The 19,757-nt window shown below is 41.2% G+C and overlaps 1 protein-coding gene across 1 annotated transcript in view; it reads right to left on the bottom strand.

Moving 5' to 3' along the window:
* LOC138737386 (dynein axonemal heavy chain 8-like) overlaps positions 1 to 19,757 on the bottom strand; it is a 446,335-nt gene that overhangs the window by 72,455 nt on the left and 354,123 nt on the right. Inside the window, exons 29-31 of the mRNA XM_069888133.1 lie at positions 14,533 to 14,659; positions 11,472 to 11,707; positions 7,977 to 8,081 (exon numbers count right to left, since the gene is read on the bottom strand). Coding sequence (XP_069744234.1) covers positions 7,977 to 8,081; positions 11,472 to 11,707; positions 14,533 to 14,659 — 468 coding nt within the window. The remainder of the gene's footprint in view (positions 1 to 7,976; positions 8,082 to 11,471; positions 11,708 to 14,532; positions 14,660 to 19,757) is intronic.

Below are 19,757 nucleotides of genomic sequence, written 5' to 3'. Positions count from 1 at the left end.
AACATGAGGATTAAACACACAGTACCATCAACTCTATCTCTTGCAGGTACAGCACCCTAAAAAACAGTAAATTAATTACAACTAACAAGTACAGTACATCAAATGAACCTGGCCTCCAGCATTGCCCAAAGTTCAGGATCCAGGACTGCCTGTGACCTCAGCCTGGAGTTCAGTGATGATCTCCAAGCAGCAGTAGTAAAGAGAGAGAGGGTAGAGTCTGCATGTACTTGGCTTTTTCAATGCAAAACCCGTCCACGAGAACTGCAAGGACCAACTGTGCATCAGCCTCATCTGTGGGAACATCTAACCCTTGACTGGCAAGTGAGGTGACTTCCTACTAGGTTCCAGCCAGAGAGGTCATGTTATCCTCACAATCCACACTCCCACCAGGTTCCAAATGGAGAGGACACAATACCCTTCACAATTCATACTACAGTTGCACCAGGTAAAAGCAAACTGGGGCTAATTAAGCACAATTTGAACTTTTGAAAGATATAGTTTGATCTGTACTGGAAGTTATTCCAGAGATCTTGCAAATTTGATTGAAGCCACAAGTGAAAATGGGCAAGGCATTAGTTGCTGGTATTTGTGCAACTCTTGCTGCTGGCACATGTTATCATTTTATGTGAATTACAGGCTGGAGCTAAAAGCCAGGTGCTTAGAAAAAAACCCTTTGTTTTACAAGAGCCACTCTTTAATATGTCATTGTTCTTGAAATATAGAAGGCACATCAGACAAAAGCAAAAGAAAAGTGTGGTGACAGCTAATTGGTGGCATCATGAAGGCTTTACTTGGAGAGTGGAAGCATCACTGTTGCAAAGTAGAACAGCCAAGTGGAATATGCCAAGTAGAATGCAGCAAAGGAACAAGTTACAAATGCATTAGTATTTATGACTTAACACTATTCTAAGAACTAGAAGCTAGCACAGCAAAATGGCCTACTACCAAAGATAATTGAAAGAACAGATCATCTTCAGATCTGTGGCAGCCCTCAGGTAATTATGTCCAGCAGTCAGACTTGAGTTTGGGGATGACAGTTCACTGACTGCAGAACAAAGCACAGGAACAGGTTATATGGCCCACCATGTCTGTCCAAACACGACAACCAATTCCTCTATTCCCTGCATTTCATGTGTCTATATTAAAGCCCCTTAAATGCTGTTATTGCCTGCTCTGGAGACCCACCAATCTCTGTGTAAAAAAATCTTGCCCCAAACATCTCCTTTAAATTACCCCCCCCACCCATCACCACACTTTTAATGTGACATTTTTACTCTGGGAAAAAGATTCTGTCTACACTATTAACACTGGCACTCTGCAGGGATGTGAATTCAGCCCCCTACTGTAATAACTCCATACTTACAACTGTATAGCCACATACCAGTCCAACTCCATTTCAAATTCACTGAAGACACCACTGTTGTATGTCGAATATCAAATAATGATGAATCGGAAGAGAAAAAGGAGGTTGAGAGTTAAGTGGCATGGTGGCAAGGCAACAACCTCTCTCTCAACATCTCGAAGCCAAAGAAGCTAATCATAAACATCTGGAGAGGGGTTAGAGCCCACACTCCTGAAGCAGAGACAATGGATAGCTTCAAGTCCTTGGAATAAACATTTCCAGTGACCTGACCTGGACTAACCAGTCAAGATGCAACAGTCAAGAAAGCACATTGACTACTTTCTTAGAACACTAAGAAAGTCCAGCATGCCCCCCCATGTGATTCAACAACTTCTACAGGTTCACCATTGAAAGAGTGAGGACAGGAGCTGCTCTGCTCAAGATCAGTAGAATCTGCAGAAAATAGGAATGCAGCTCATAATATTATACAAACTTCCCTCCCTCCATTGAATCTCCTGCTGTCCAGGTATAGCAGACACCTTACTGAAAGGCCCATCCCAACATGCTCTCATATCCCTCCTCGAGTCAGGAAAAAGGTTTAAGAGTGTGAAATTGCATGCAAACAGGATTAAAGACAGTTGATTACCCATAGCCATCAGACTATTGAATGAACTCTGCCACATTCCTCTCATGCTGTCCCTATGATGTATTAATTGATCTTTTTCACAATATCTCTCAGCTCCATAACTGTGTATTTTTCCCTAATACTTGTATAGCTGTACGGATGTAAGATTTGATTTGCTCAATTGCGCATGGAAGAACCCTTTGCAGATACAATGAAATGATAATCTTAAACTTAATAATAAACTTGAACTGCATAAAATAGAAATATTATTAGGTTTGCCCTCAGCCTCTGACGCTCAAGGGAAAACAACCCAAGTTTACATAGAAGTCTATAGCACAGTGCAGGCCCTTCAGCCCATAGTGTTATGCCAACCTAATCTCCAACAAATGTCTAGAATTTCCTACGGCATTAACCCTCTATTCTTCTCTGTTCTACATACCTATCTAATCATCTCTTAAAAGGTCTATTGTACCTTGCTCCACCACCATTACAAGCAGCACAATCTATGCACCCACCATGCTCTGAGCAAAAACTTACCTCGTACCTCCCCCTTGTACTTTAAAATTATGCCCATCATATTCACCATTTTACCCCTGAGAAAAAGCCTCTGGCTATCCACATTATCAATGCCTCTAATCATGTTGTAAATCTCTGTCAGGTCATCCCTCAACCTCCATTGCTCTGAAGAGAAAAGACCAAGTTTGCTCAACCTATTATCAGAAGAAATGCTCTCCAATCCACACAACAGCCTCATAAATATCGTCTGCACCCTCTCTATAGCATCCACATCCTTCCTGTAGTGAAGTGATCAGAACTGAACACAATATTCCAAGTAGGGTCTAACCCAGCTGTTGGACAGCTGCAATATGTCAGTTTTTGAATTCAATCCCACAGTTAATGAAGGCCAATATACAAAAAGTCTTCTTAACAACACTATCAACCTGTCCAACAGTGGAAGGAAACCGGAGCCCCTTGATGAAACCCATATAGACACAGGGAGAACATCTCACAGACAGTGTGGACTTCAAACCCCAGCCCCTGGTGACACCATGGTGACTATTGTTATGCACCAAGACGACCCCAAAACCCAGCAGCAAAAGAAATTCACCAGGACAAATAGTTACTTAAACAAAAGTTGCTTTTAATGATCTTTTAACATGAAAACAGGATCAAACTTTAACTTATTACTATTAACTTAACATAACTTAACCCCCTTCTAATTCTAAGCGCACATGTATGTAATGTGTGTGTTTAAGTTCAGAAAAGGTCTTTGATTCACAGTCCAATCTCACTTCTCACTCCTCTATGTTCACTGGTATCAAGCAATTCTTATACTGTGCACAGGATTTAACATTTATGAAGTTCACCAGGCTTTGGTGCTTGAAAGGTAAATGGTTACCGCTCAGGAAGGTCCTTGTCAGTTTTCAGAGAGAGATTTGTTGCTCGTTGGACACCCACAATTGATTCCTTTAGAACAGCCATGTCAGTGTCTTGCCAAAGAAGCCTGCCCCATCAGGGTTTTCCAGATGATAACCTCTTTCTTTCAGGTCACCACAGAGTTCCTTTTCTGTTTCCCTTATTTCAAGTGAAACATTATACAGCCAGCCATCTCCTCCTGTATGGACCACAAGGGCTTTGACCAGGCTGAACTCAGAATTCACAACAAAATGGGGTTTTACCACAAGCTTCCCAGCTTGTCCTGTTCCAGTCCCAGCTACTGTTGCTGAACTGTAGAATTCAACTCTCTCTCTCATTCTCAGAGAAAACCACACGACCCTCTTAGAACAGCAAATTGCACTCAGACTGCGGTTCTAGACTCAATCTTCCGAGTTCGTTCTTCTGTTGCTTTCCAAAACAACAATCCATTACTCCACAGCATTACTCCAATTAACACCTACTTGTGAAGTCCTTATGGGCATCCTTCAAAGATTTTGCAAAGGCACCCGGAGCCTGGACTGTCTGGCTTAAGCAGAGCTCTGATATTTAAAATAAGATCTGTTTTGGTGTTTGTATGTGACCTACACTAAAAAACCTGCCATAATTTATCTCCTTTTAAAACATATGTACAAATAAAAATATAACATAATCCGTCACACTATCCCTAATCAGATTTTGCCTGTCTTAACTTTTATAAATTCTATCTCTCAGGATCTTCTCTAACAGCCTGCCCACTACTGAACTCATTAGTCTCTAATTATTTGGGTTATCACTCCCTTTCTTGAAAAGGGGAATAACATTTGCAACCCTTAAATTCTCCGGTACTTATCCTGTCCCCAGTAATGATGCGAAGATCAACGCCAGTGGCTCAGCAATCTCCTCCTTCGCTTCCCAAAGTAGCCTTGGATAAATCTGGTGACTTATCTAGCTTCACGCTTTTCAAAAGCTCCAACACATCCTCTTTCTTAATGTCAACATGCTCAAGCATTTCAGTCAACTCAAAGTTTGTCCCCAGAGCACCTTCACTCTGTCCGTATCAGCGACAGGGATCTCCCAGTGTCCAACCCTTCAATTCCGCACCCCACACACACCTTCGCATGTCTGTCAATGACTTCCAAGACTAGATGTAAATTGGAAAAACAACACTTTATTTTCTGTCTGGGCACTCCAACAGGATGGCATTAACATTGACTTTTCTGGATTCTGCTAGCCTACTCTCCATTCTCCCTTCCTTCTTTTTCCCTTTGACTTCTTTCCTCCAGCTCTCCATCCACTTCCCTCTCCATTCACAGAGCCATCCATTCTCTACCTACTTGCTGGTATGCCCTCCCTACCTTGCTTTTGGGACCATCTTCTTCCCCCCAACCATTTTGATCGGCACCTGCCGACATTTTACCATTCCATGATAAAGGGAAACACTGGTTATGTATCTTTATATTTGCTACATAAAAGTACATTGATTGACCAGCTAAGTTTCTCCAGCATTGTTTTTTTTACAAAGATCCTTGTCAAAGCTGTATCAATATCCTCCCTTGCCTCTCACATTAATCTGGAATCGATTCCATAAGGTCCTCGGGACTTATTAATCAGAACATAAAACTTTATCACAAAGTACAAGACTTTTGGCCCACGATGTTATGTCGACCTACCTCACACCCTTAATCCTCTATTTTTCTTGCATCCATGTGCCACCTGAGTCTTTTAATTGTCCCTCTTGTACCAGCCTCCACTACCATTCTAGCAATACATTCCAGGCACCCACCATTCTCTGTGCAAATAAACTTACCTCTAACATCTCCCCCAATTTTTTCTACAGTCACCTTAAATGGATGTCCTTTTGTATTTGCTATTGTCACCCCAGGAAAAAGGTGCTGGCTGGCCACTCTATATATGACTTTCATAATATTATATAACTCCAATAAGTCACCTCTCATCTATCATTGCTTCAAAGAGAAAAGCTCCGCCTTGTCACCCTTGCCACATTCTTCAATCCAGGCAACATACTGGTTAATCCCTCTCAATCCAGGCAACATACTGGTAAATCCCTCTCAATCCAGGCAACATACTGGTAAATCCTTCTGAAGAGCTTCTGCACCTTTCCTGTGATGACATAACCAGAACTGAACACAATATTCCAGGTGTGGTCTAACCAGAGTTTTGAAGAGCTGGAACATAACCTCATGATGGTTAAATTCAATCCCCCAACTAATGAAGGCCAGCACATCATACAACTTCTTAACTATCCTATCAGTTTGAGTGGTAACCTTGAGGGATTCATGCACCTGGATCCCAAGTTCTCTTTGCATCTCCGTGATATTAAGAATCCTTCCATTAACTATGTACTTCACCTTCAAGTTTGATCTTCACACTTATCCAAATTGAATTCCATCTGCCACTCTCTGCCCAACTCTGGATTCTTTCTATAATCCTGTGTAGAATCTTCTACACTATCCACAACACCTCTAACCTTTGCATCATCTGTAAACTTACTGACCCATCCCTCTGTTTCTTCATCCAAGTCATTTATAAAACTCACAAAGAGCCGAGTTCCTAGAATAGATCACTGTAGAATGCCACTAGTCACTGAGCTCCAGCAGAATGCATCTTATCTTTCTACAATCCTCTGTCTTCTGCAGGCAAACCAATTCTGAATCCAATAGCCTTAGTTCCACATATCCCATGTCTCATGACTTTCTTGATTAATCTTACTGAAATCCATATACACCACATGTACTGTACTACCTTTGTCAATTTCTTTTTGTCATCTCTTCAAAAAACTAAAGTAGGCTTGTGAGGCATGGCTTGTTCTCACAAAGCCATGCTGAGTATCCCTGAGAAAACTAAACTTCTCTAAATGTTTGTGAATTCTGTCCCTAAGAATTCTCTCATAGTGTGCTGAACTCTTAGCTAAGACTCATTTGGTCTGTCAAGAACCCAATTTCTCCATCTTGATATCAGTATGTCACTAGACAATAAGTGCTGGAGCACACTTTTCCCTAATCTTACCCATGTTCTTCTCTATGATAAATACAGATGTTTAACCTTTTATCCAGGATCGTCAGGACCAGACAGCTGCCTTTCTTGGGAATCTTCCAGATTTCAGAATCATTTTAAAATGGCAGTCCCTTTAAGCGAATGCGAGATTTCAAAAACAGGGGGCATGGGTGTTAAATGAATTTTAGTAAATAAAAACCATAATATCACTAGCATGTTTTTTTTAATTTTAAAGTAAAACTTTAAAATAAAACAGGCTCAGACATCGCAGCCATCTCAAACAGCGCAAATACAGTAAATGCACATTACCGCTCAAACATCGTATCAGACTAATGTCTTTTTAAAGACTTCTTCTATAGGGTCCCATAGAGGACTCTGCAGCTCTCATTGCCATGAAAGTTGTCTCCAAATCATTGAGTTTTAAAAATGTTTTGCAAATATTCTCCATGTTCAGAGGGAGGACCCCCTCCCCATCGGCACCCTCTCTTACCTTCAGTAGAAAGGTGACTCTTGGCCTGAGCCCCCAGTGGGAGAAGCAGGCAGTGGCTGGCTCAATGTGGGATCAATGGCCGTCTTCCTCACCCACAATCCTCCACGGAGCTATAACTGCTTTGTGTATTCCTGGCGCTGGCAGAGTGGTTCCAGCTGTGTGGGGGATTATGGGTAATGAAGACAGCCACTGCTCCCGCATTGAGCCATCACCGCACGCCGGTGAGGGTCCCCAATGAATTCCAGGCTCAGCAGCACTGCACCCCTCACCCCTACTGTCACATCAGGAGTTTGATGGGGGCGGGGGGGGGGGAGTGACGGATGGTGGGGGAAATAGATGGATGGTGGAGGTGGGGCAATAGACGGATGGACGGCCAGGGTGGATAGACGACTGGGATAGGAGCGAAGTGGTCACGTGTATTCATTACCGTATTGTTGCGGACAACCTGCAGTTCAGTTAGACTGTAGGCTGACTACAAAAATGTCTAGGGTTGCTGCAGGAAAAATTTCGGAGCAGAATTAGCTTCTAATTCCCGTCTGGAACTTTTTACACAGTCAGCATTGCAAGAATTTTCTGAGAAATTCCCATATTGTAGCGGCAGTGTAGAAAGCATATTTGATATAAGCAAATATCATCTACCGAAATAAATGTCGTTGTTGGAGGTTGCCAGTGTTCGGAGTCCGGATAAAAGGTTAGGCACCTGTACCAATTCAACATACTCATTTAGTACTTCGCCCACTTCTTCAGGCTTCAAAAATAAAATCTCTCCAGTATTTTTTGACTAAATTTGGCACATCTCTCGTTATGCAAGGTTCCCAGGCCTAGTCTTTCTTGCTCAAGCTGAACGGCCTGAATTCTGACCAGCTGGCCAATGATTTCCACAAATCAAACAGACACTTGTACAATAACAACTACTCCAAATTTACTACTCCTAGCTCCTGCTGAATACTGTTCTTATTATCTTTTCCCCAATTCAGCACTTTCCCCTAGCTCCAATATTACTTTTATCCATAACTATTCGAAAACATACAAACAAAGTAATGACCAATTGATTATTAGATTTGAATCACATAAATTATAATACTCACAGCTCTAACTTGCATTTTGTTGAAGAAATAACGGAGTGTGTCAGCTCCCTCTGCTTCTTCCTTTGAAATTTCCACCTCATACTTATTCAGGATACTATATGCTTCCTTTATGAAAACAACATAAAGTTCAGAAAAATTACTGTATCTGTGACATCAAATGTGATTGGATATAAAAGTTATTAAATATGTAAGCAAGTAGGATGTCCCATTATATCTGTGGAACTGGTGAGGTCGAGTTTGATTCCTTGCTGTGAAGCACAGAAAGGCAGAGAAGCAGCAGTGACCACTGTGTATCAGGTGTTGAGCTGTTTGATTGCCTAATATGTGGCCCAGCAGAAAATTAAATGGCAACAAAAATGAGTGGGGTAACCAATTTGACAAGGGCTGCTTTGAGGTTGAAGTTCTGCTGTTGAGGTCAATATGCAGGTTTCAGTGAACACCAATGAGGAGAATCAACAGAAAAATGGTAGGAAAAGGTAAGATTTTTTTTGTTTCCTTTTTATTTTCTCAATTTTATGAGATGTTAAAAAGGGTAGCGATGGCAGTTAGTGGAGTGGTATGCACCTGCTGTCAGCTTCTGTTAGATTTGGGAGATTAAAGAGTGTTCAGATATTATGTCTATAAGAAGTGTGGCCGACTACAGTTCCTCTCAGTCCTTAATGATTGGTTGGAGCATCTCCTAAACTCACTGAAGAGAATACAGGAGCCAGAAAGTGCTTTAGACATGGATTTCAGAGAGATGGTCACACCAAAGGATCAGTTAGACAGATAGGTGACCAGCAGGTGGGGGTAGGCAGGTATGCAGGATTCTCCTGTGGCTGTTACCCACTCATGCAAGTAAACCATTTGGTTCTGTTGTGGGGGATAGCCTCTCATGAGAATAAGACAACAGTAACCAGTTCAGTGAAACCGCACTGAAATTTGCTCTGTTGTACAGCATCAAAGACAAGATGAAGACAGTGATCTGTCAGGAGCACAGATAGGTGTTTCTGTGGCTGTGAGTGAGACTCCAGGAAAGTATTGCCTCCCTAGTGATAAGAGTAATGTCTCTGATTGGGAACAGGACATTCTTAAAGGGAAGGTGACAGGCAGAGGTTGTGATCCATATTGTGGTGATACACCACTAGCCTACTGCAGGGGGGGACTTATGTACCTGCAGGAAGAGCACTGAGGACAAGTCAACACCTGGCCGGCTGTCAATCAGCTCTGAATGGGCCAAGCCCCACCTGGTTGGCTGCCAATCACCTGCCGGGATATAAGTCACATCCGACCCCTCGAGGCCAGTCACACGGAGCCAGCACAGCTAACCACGGCTAACTGCAGCAGGGACTTGAAGTGGAATAAAGCCTGTTGATCAGTCTTTAAGCCTTGTGTCTGCTTTCTGTACGACAGCGCACCACACATATAGGTACAAACAACATAAATAATAGGTGAGGTCTTACAAAAAACTTGGGGAATAAAACAAATAAAGCTAAAAAGCAGGACTCTAGAGTTGTAACCTAAGAATTACTTCCTAAGCCATGAGCTAGCAAGGCAAGAAACAGGAAGATAGTATAATTAAATGTGTGGGTTAAGAAACTGATGCAGGATGGAGGGCTTGAGGTGCATGGTTCTATCCCATGACAGGTGGGATCTTCACATAAAGGATAGATTGATGCTTCACTGGAGGGGCACCAATAATCTTGCAGGCAAGTTTGCTAGTGGTGTTCAGGAGAGTTAAGGCAAGCATGGCAGAAGATGGGAACAAGATCATTTGTTCAGTGAGTGGAGGGATTGGACAGAGGGCAGGATGAGGAGGCTGATGGCCTGAAGTGTATCTATTTCTTTACAAGGTATTTCGGAAATGCAATTTGGACCAGAATTAATTATTGCAATGACAATTTTGTAGCTATTACAAACTTACTTGAGACTAGTAGCTCCCAAAAGACTGGAGATTAGCTAATGTGGGACCTTTGTTCAAGAAAGGAAATGGGGAAAATTCAAGAAATTATACTCTGTGAACCTGACATCAGTGGTAGGAAAACTATTGAAGAGGATATTAAGAATATGATTTATGCACATTTGGAAAGATTAGTAACAGTCTTACAAATTTGCTGAGATTTTAAAGGAAATGATTGATGAGGGTATAGCAGTGGATAAATTTAAATTTAGACTACAGCAGGGTAACAGGTCCTTTCAGCCCACAAGCATGTGTTGCCAAATTACACCCAAATGATCTACAACCCCTAATACATTTTGAATGGTGGAAGGAAACCGGAGCTCCCAGAGGAAACCCTCGTAGACACGAGGAGAATATACAAACTCCTTACAGACAGTCTGGGATTTAAACTCTGGTCCCGGGTGCTAACTTGATAAGGTAGGCTAATCCAGAACAAGGGTGTATTGATAGTTTGTGTTTGGAACAAAGACAGAGGGGGTGTTGGAAGGATGACAAATAAAAAAAAACTGCAGATGCTGTAAAATTGGAGCAAAACACAACTCAGCAGGCCAGGCAGCATTTATGGAAGGCAACAGTCAGTCAACATTTTATGCCTTAATCAGGAATACCAATAAAAGGACAGAGACCTGAATAAAATGGTGGACAGAAGGAGTAGGAGCACAGACTGGGAGGTGATTGGCAAATATAGGTGGGAAAGGGAAGAAATGGGTAAAAAAAAGTTCGTAAGAAGAAGAATGGGCAGAGAGCTGAGAAAGGTGCATCTGATAGGACAATAGATCATGGAATGAAGCAAAAGGTTGGGGTGCTAGAGGAAGGAAGGTGAAGGTTTTGGTGATAGGCAGATAGACAAGAGTGGAGAGTGAAAAGAGCACTGGGGCCAGAAAGCTGTGAGAAAGCAAGGGGGAGTTTGAAAACATGGGGGTGGGGGGGGAGGAGTACTCAAAATTGGAGAAGGTGATTTTGATGCTGTCTAGTTGGAGACTGCCAGGGTGGAATATGTTATGTTTCTACCTATTGTTTCCTGCCTTTAATGTGGTAGTACAAGACTTAAGCAAACATGCATCATTCACCCCACCTCTCTCTCAACTTCTTCCATCTCCTGCCATAAAACAAACACAAGAAAAACCTTTTCAACCATCAGCCCTACAATGACAGGGCAGATTGAAACCATTGGCAAGGTTTCATTTATTTACCTATTGAGTTTTAGAGTGGTTAAGGGACTTCTTCCCTGGTCTTCAGGGCCAGGTTGTCTGCAGCCTGCAGTCTCCCTCCTGAGACTGCCGGATAGTGTGTGGTCTCCAGTTGTGATGCCAAACAAACTTATTAAGTCCCAGTTAATCCACAACCAATCAGGTCAGATTTGTCTTTGGTATGAAGAAGCAATTTACACTATCATCATGTCTTCCAGCTCCTGTTTCCTAACTTGTGCACAGCAAAGGAAGTAAAAATGGCCACTCACCATTAAAATTTTCTTTCAAGCCATGATACAGAATTGAGAACACAACCCAGCTAAGAAAAAAATTAGATGAAATTAACTAAAACAGAATGGTACATACCTCAATGGGTGACAAAGTCATATCCATCTTTATTTCATTATTTCGTATTTCTGCTAGAGACTCCATGGCAAATCTAACGTCATCTAAATCCTGAATTGGTCGGGCCAAATTTTTCATTTGTTCACTGATAAATGCTGTTATTTCTGACATTTTTCCCTTGTACTGTTCATTCAAGAATCGACAAAGTACCATTTTCCAAGAGTTGGCTTCTATCATAAGAGCCATTTTAATGGGTTCTAGAGTTGGATAGGGAAGAGTTAATGAATAGTTATCTGCTCTGTTTATTTAGTATAAAAATAAAGAAAACTGTGGTCCAAAAATCTTGAAGTGGTTATACTGAAATCACTTATGTTTGTTTTCCAGCAACCACCTAGTAAGCAATACAAATCTGTTGTTGGCGTAAAATTATGAAATAATCGGACAACTGATCAAATTAATTCCAAGTAGTTAAAATAGCATTTACTTTAAATGAAGAGGAATGTTATGAAACTAAGGAAGACATTGTAGCAGTAAAGCTCTTCTCAAGTTTAGTTTGTGTCTTAATTTAGGAAATGCAGCAGTTAATTTGTGCACAAAGTTTCAACAAACTGCAACTACCAAATGATGTGGACCTCACTTTGTTGAGAATTGCTGGTCCTTCAATTTATCCCATACCAATTTTCTCTTACACCTCTAGAATTATACTTTTTTAATATACTTTGATAGTGTATTTAGTATTTTCTTGGGCACTTCCCATTGAAACTTTATCTTCTTTGCTCAACTCATGATTAAAAAAAAATGGCAATGCTACCAAAACTGCTGAAACAGGGAGGGGGGAAGCGCAGACACAGTGCTGCTCTGCAAGGTTTTACCACCCAGTCCTAATTTCAACAGATCCGTACAGGTTTTAAATAGTCTATTAAAGGAGCTGACGGAATTTTGTTTACCATTCAGGATGTAAATTAAGGTTGCCATAATTACTGCACTACCATGTCTCCAACCATGCAAAGTCCACCAGCATGAAGTCCCTGATCATCAGGGTGGGACTTGTCATCAAAATGGATAACTACCATATGCCTCGCCAGCTGCTCTACAGTGAACTGAAGACCAGAAAGAGACTTCAAGGTCATCCATGTGAGCACTATAAAGGAAACCCTATGCAACTGTGGTATCCAGCCAAGAGAACAAGAAGTTGCAGCTGCTGACAGATCCCATTGGCGAGCCCTGTGCTATGAAGACTATACCAGTTTTGAAGACAGATGCTGCCAAAAACTGAAGGAAAACCATGAACGGTGTCACAAAGCAGCAGCCAGTTATTACAAAAACAGACCTTTGTGTCCACAGATGAACTGTACAACCATGTTTCTTATTAAACCAAAGGATGGCCAATATATATATATATATATATATATATATACAAGCACTTTAATTTTATGGCCAGTATGTGGCCATGACTAATTAGTGGATAGAATACAACTGAACCAATGTTATAACTTCACCCAGACCAATTCTACTTCTTGATTTTCTAACTTAGAATGTTTTCTGTCAATTGACTTATTCTCATCTTCTAATATTAGAGCTTCTACTTCATCCACAAGATCCACAAGATGGGTTGCCTGGGTAGAACAATTAGTTCACCTGTTTATGGCCTACAGAATACTTCTTTCTTCAACTTCACTCTTTCTTTTCTTATTCCATCCATTCCCGCTACATTTGTGACACCTTTCCATATTAACAGTTTCCAATTTCCTAACCAACTCATGTTGTCATGAACATTCAAACCTGCTACACCAGGATAATCTTTATTCCCTGAACAGAGGCCAAAGCAGTTATCTTATATCTCCATATTCATTCACATTTCCTTGCTTCCTTTCTTCAATTTATCGCACAAACCTACCCCATTTTCCAGAATATTGGTGCTCTTTCGTGAGCTGACACAGAACTTTTAAATCTCATTACTTTGTTATCTCCATTCACCAATTTCTATGACCAGCTCATAATTCCTCCAGCTATCCCAATTCTTCCAGTTTCTCCTTCTCTGTTCTGATGATTGAGACTTTCAAGTTCAAGTTTATTATCATCCATACATATACAACCTGATGAAACAACATTTCTCTGAACCACAGTGCTCACGCTTATACACACAATGCACAAAGTTCGTAATAATCACATATATACATAAAGATAGACTTTAAAATAAATAGATATAAATATTTTAAGTTGATCCACTCGGTTACAGGATACAGTTCATCAATCTCATAGCCTGCAGTAAGAAGCTATTTATCAACATGGGTGTCCTGATTTGGATGCTCCTGTACCTCCTTCTTGATGGTAGTGGGTCAAAGATACTGTGTGCTGGATGGAAAAGGTCTTCTATAATTCTTTGTGGCTATTTAGTAAATGTCATCAATAGAGGAAAGGGAGAGCCCAGTGATCTTCTCACCCATTTGGATGATCCTCTGTATCGACCTCCCACACCACACAATGATGCAGCCAGACAGGACATTCTCAATTGTGCTCCTGTAGAATGTGGGCAAGATGGATGGTAGTTGCCTTGCCCTCCTCAAACTCCTTGGGAAGTGGAGGCACTACTGCACCTTCCTGAATAATGAGGTGTTGTGGGACCAGGAAAGATTGACACTGGGGTCTCTGTTTCTTGAACCATGGCTCCCCCTCTACCAGAGTACACAGAGCTCTAAATTGCATCTTTTCAATTCCGCACACTTTTTCTCTCACACAGCCATGAGCTCACTTTCTATTCCACCCACTTCCATATTAAATGGATCATCCTTCAAAGATTTCTCCATCTTCAACACTGAATGTTCTGAGAAATTCTGCCTCCCCCACCTTTTCAAGCAGTGTGTTCCAGAACCCCACTAACCCTCTGGGTGAAATGATTTGGACAGATTACTGGAAATCAGAGAAGTTGATATTGATGCAGTCCAGTTGGAGATTGTCAAAGTGATCTGGGACTCTGTTTGACCCTTTGCAGGTGATCTTAAACTTCCTAATAAGCAGACCCCAATCTTTATTTGCACATTGAATTAATTACTTTATCACACAAAGCTGCACTAGTTCCTACCTGTATTCAGTTCGATAAAATCAACTGTTATCGTGGAGCTAATTTCTTCAATCTCTTGTTGAAAAGCAGCATAGTATTCTATTTTTGTTCGTAGTTCATATAGACTGGGGTTACTATCCATAAATGTCTTTGTATAAATAATCAGAAAGAAATTATAAACAATGTATTTTCAAATAGTACTTTTGAAAAACGTACAACTTTTAGAAAAGCACAGGATAGGAAAAGACTCCTTGACCCATGTGTCTGCAATGAACATAATGCCTAATTTATACTAAAACCTTGCTGCTTGCCAATGTTATGCATCTCTTTTTCCATGCATTTTCATTTCTCTCTCTAGAAGCCTCTTAAATGCTAGTATCTGCTTCCACTACTACTCCTGACAGCCATTCCAGGTATCTACCACTCCCTCTGTGATTAAAAAAAAACTTACCCCACACATCTCCTTTAAGCTCCCCATACCTCCCCTTACCTTAAACACACATGCTTTATTATGCACCATTTTTACCCTGGGATAAAGATTCAAATTATTTTCACTATCAATGCCTGTGGTAATTTTATAAACTTCTATCACGTCACCCTCAGTCTGTGACACTCCAGAAAAAAAAAACATGTTGGTCAAACCTCTCCTTGTAGCTCATAACCTTTAATCTTTGTCACTTCCTCAAAATCTCAATCAAATTGGTAAGACATGATCTGCTACTCACAGAGCTATGCTGACTGTCCCAAATCTGTCCATGCCTTTCTAAAGAGAAGGCGGGGACGGGGTACTGAACTTTAAGATCAGCCATGATCTCGTTGAATGGCGGAGCAGGCTCGAAGGGTCAAATGACCTACTCCTGCTCCTATCTTCTATGTTTCTATGTTTCTAAATGTGCATGTAAAGATAGTTCCCAACTTACAATGGTCCGACTTATGATTTTTCAAAGTTACGATGATTCAAATCTGTACTTTCAATTTCGAGTTGCGATTTGCGGTACACTATTCTCTCATGATACCACATGCACAACTACATCAGACTGTTATTGGACCACATGCACAACTACATCAGGCTGTTATTGGACCACATGCACAACTACATCAGACTGTTATTGGACCACATGCACAAGTACATCAGGCTGTTATTGGACCATATGCACAACTACATCAGACTGTTATTGGACCACATGCACAACCTCATCAGGCTGTTATTGGACCACATGCACAAGTACATCAGGCTGTTATTGGACCACATGCACAAGTACATCAGGCTATTATTGGACCACATGCACAACTATATCAGACTGTTATTGGACCACATGCACAACTACATCAGACTGTTATTGGACCACATGCACAACTACATCAGGCTGTTATTGGACCACATGCACAACTACATCAGACTGTTATTGGACCACATGCACAACGACATCAGACTGTTATTGGACCACATGCACAAGTACATCAGGCTGTTATTGGACCACATGCACAACTACATCAGACTGTTATTGGACCACATGCACAACTACATCAGACTGTTATTGGACCACATGCACAAGTACATCAGGCTGTTATTGGACCACATGCACAACCTCATCAGGCTGTTATTGGACCACATGCACAAGTACATCAGGCTGTTATTGGACCACATGCACAACTACATCAGGCTGTTATTGGACCACATACACAAGTACATCAGACTGTTATTGGACCACATACACAAGTACATCAGACTGTTATTGGACCACATACACAAGTACATCAGACTATTATTGGACCACATACACAAGTACATCAGACTGTTATTGGACCACATACACAAGTACATCAGACTGTTATTGGACCACATGCACAAGTACATCAGGCTGTTATTGGACCACATGCACAAGTACATCAGGCTGTTATTGGACCACATGCACAACCTCATCAGGCTGTTATTGGACCACATGCACAAGTACATCAGGCTGTTATTGGACCACATGCACAACTACATTAGGCTGTTATTCACTGACTACAACTCAGTTTTCATCACCATCTTACCAACTAAATCAAAAATTAAATTCAGGGATCCAGGACTCTGCTCACTCCTTTGCAAATGGATCCTCCGTTTCCTCATCTGCAGACCCAATTCAGTGCTAACTGGTATAGCAGCTCCTCCTTGATGACCATGGATACCTCAAAGATGTATGCTTAGTCCTTCCATATACATTCATGATTGCATTACTAAGTTCAGCTCCAACATGACCTGTAAATTCACTGACTCCACGACTAATTTTGGCCAAATGATGGGAAATCATGAGTTAGAATATAGGATAATCAAGAACCTGGTTATGTGGTTTAAGAACAATCATGTTCCCAATGTCAGCATTGGGATCTTATTGTGGACTCTAGGAAGGGGATGCTGAGGGAACAAATACCTGTCTTTATTAACTGGAGAGAATGAGTTCCTCCAAGTTCCTGGGAGTCCACATATTGACGGACCTCTCTTGGAGCCAGCATATCGAGGCCACTGTGAAGAAGGCACCCCAATGCCTCTACTTTCTAAGATATCAGGTATAATATTGAATATTCTTTCAAAATTCCTCAGGCATACTGCAGAAAACACACTAACTGGTTGCATCATGGCCTGCTTTAGAAATTCAAGTATCTAAGAACGCAAAAGGCTGCATTGACTGGCAAACCAAGCCGAGTCCATTATGAACACCAATCTTCAATCTACTGAAAACATGACAAACCTGACAAAGCGTCAAGGCCTGAAATGTTGGTTACCTTTTACTTCCTATGGATACTGTGTGACCTGCTGAGTTTCTCCAGCATGTTTGTGTATTGAAATAGTTACCGACTTCCGGGCAGAATATGTTCCATCTACAATCCTCTGGCTTCTCCAGGCAAGCTAATTCTGAATCCACACAGCCATCAATCTTGCTTGACAAACCAGTTGGAATTCTTTGAGAAGGTCACAAGCAGGTTAGATAGGAGAGATTTAGTGGATGTTGTGTATTTGGATTTTCAGAAGGCCGATGACAAGGTGCCACAAGAATACAGTGATCATATTCTGGTTTGCAGCTAGTTGCTCATGGTGTTCCATGGGTGTCGGTGTTGGGGCCACTTCTTTTTACCTTGATTATCAATTATTTATATCATGGAATGAATGGTTTTGTAGCCAAATGATTGCAGATGATTCAAAGGCAAGTGAAGGAGCAGGTAGTGAGGAGGAAACTGGGAGGCGGCAGGACTTAGGAGAATGGATAGAGAAGTGGTAAATTAAATATAATGTTTGAGTGTATGGTCATACATTTTAGTGTAAGAAATAAATGGGCAGACTATTTTTTTAAATGGAGAGAAAATTAAAAATTTCCAAATGCAAAGTGACCTGGGAGTTGTGCAGGATAGCCTGAAGGTAAACTCGCAGATTGAGTTGGTAGCAAAGAAAGCAAATGCAATGCTTGCATTCATTTCAAGAGGGATAGAATATAAGAGCTAGGGTGTGATGTTGAGACCGCACCTGGAGTATTGTGAGTAGTTTTGGGCTCCTCATTTAAGAAACGGTGGGTTGACCTTGGAGAGGGTTCAGAGGAGGATCACATGGATGATTCTGGGAATGAATGGGTTAACATATGAGGAACATTTGACAGCTGTTGGCCTGTACTCATTGGAATTTATGAGAATGAATGGGGATCTCATCGAAACATTTTGAATATTGAAAGGCATGAACAGAGTAGATGTAGAAAGACTGTTTCTCACGGTAGGAAAGTAGAGGACAAGAGGGCACAACTTCAAGATTGAAGGGCAACTATTTAGAACAGAGATGCAAAGGAATTTATTAAGCCAGAGGATGGTAAATCTATGGAATTTTACTGCCACAGGTGGTTGTGGAGGCTACATCATTGGGTTTATTAAAAGGACTAATTGTTAGGTTCTTGATTAATCAGGGCATCAAAGGTTATGGGGAGAAGGCTGGGCACTGGGGGTGAATGGGAGAATGGTTTAGCTCATTATTGATGGAGCAGACTCAATGGGCTGCATACCCTATTTCTGCTCCTATGTCTTATGGTTCCATGGATCATGTCTTGTGACTTTCTGAATGAGCCTACCATGGGAGACCTTGTCAGACACATTTCTAAAATCCATATACATCACATCCACAACCTTCCTTCATCAATTTCTTTTGTCACTTCCTCAAAAAACATAAATAGGCTCATGAAGCATGACCTGACCCTCACAAAGCCATGGTGACTATCCATGAGCAGTTCTGGTCATCTTGTTACAGGAAGGATATGGAAGCTAGGGAGAGGGTGCAGAAGAGATTTACCAGGATGTTGCCTAGATTGGAAAACGTTTCTTCTGAGGCAAGGTTAGTAGAGCTAGGGCTTTCCTCTTTGTAGCAAAGAAGGATGAGAAATATTATGAGAAGATGAAATAGACAGCCAGCACCTTTTAACCAGGGCAGAAATAGAAAACTCTAGAGGGCATCTGCATAAAGTGAAGGGAAAAAAAGTTTAAGAGAGATATCAGGGCATTATTTTTTACACACAGAGAGTTGTGGATGTTTGGAATGCATTGCCTGGGATGATGGTGGAGACTGGAACATTTAAGACTATTAGAAAGGTGCATGGATTAAAGAAAAATCGAGAGTTATGAACTGGGGAGGTAGGGGATATATAGTGTGTTTTGGGGTAAGTATATATAGGTCGGCACAACATCTGGGCTGAAAGACCAGTACTGTGCTGTAATGTTTTATTCTATTCTAACTAGGCTTCTTCAAATGTTTGTACTGTCCCTAAGAATCCTCTCCAATAGTTTGGAATCCCCTGATACAAGACTCACTATCAAGTTCAAGTTTATTACTATTTGACTGTACATGTATGACCAAATGGAACAGGACTCTTCGGGACTATGGTGGGCATACATAATATATTTCTCATACAACACAGCATGATCACATACAAATATAATATCACAAGATAACGGAACGGAAGTGGGTCATTCGGCCATCGAGTCTGGTCCGCAACTCCACCCTGAGCTAGATTGTTCTCACATCCAGTTCCAAATTCCGGCCTTTTCCCCATATACTTTGACTAATTAGATACCTATCAATCTCCCCCTTAAACTCCCCCAATGATTGTACCTCCACAGCTGTATATGGCAACAAATAACACAAATCCACAACCCTCTGGCTAAAGAAATTTCTCCTCATCTCTGTTGTAAATGGGTACCTTCTAATTTTAAGACTGTACCCTTTTGTCCTG

The sequence above is a fragment of the Narcine bancroftii genome, chromosome 6 (genome assembly GCF_036971445.1).
Source record: "Narcine bancroftii isolate sNarBan1 chromosome 6, sNarBan1.hap1, whole genome shotgun sequence".
NCBI classification, from domain to species: Eukaryota; Metazoa; Chordata; class Chondrichthyes; order Torpediniformes; family Narcinidae; genus Narcine; species Narcine bancroftii.
Note: the sequence above shows the minus strand (reverse complement) of the source record. Positions and strands in the feature narration are given on the sequence as shown.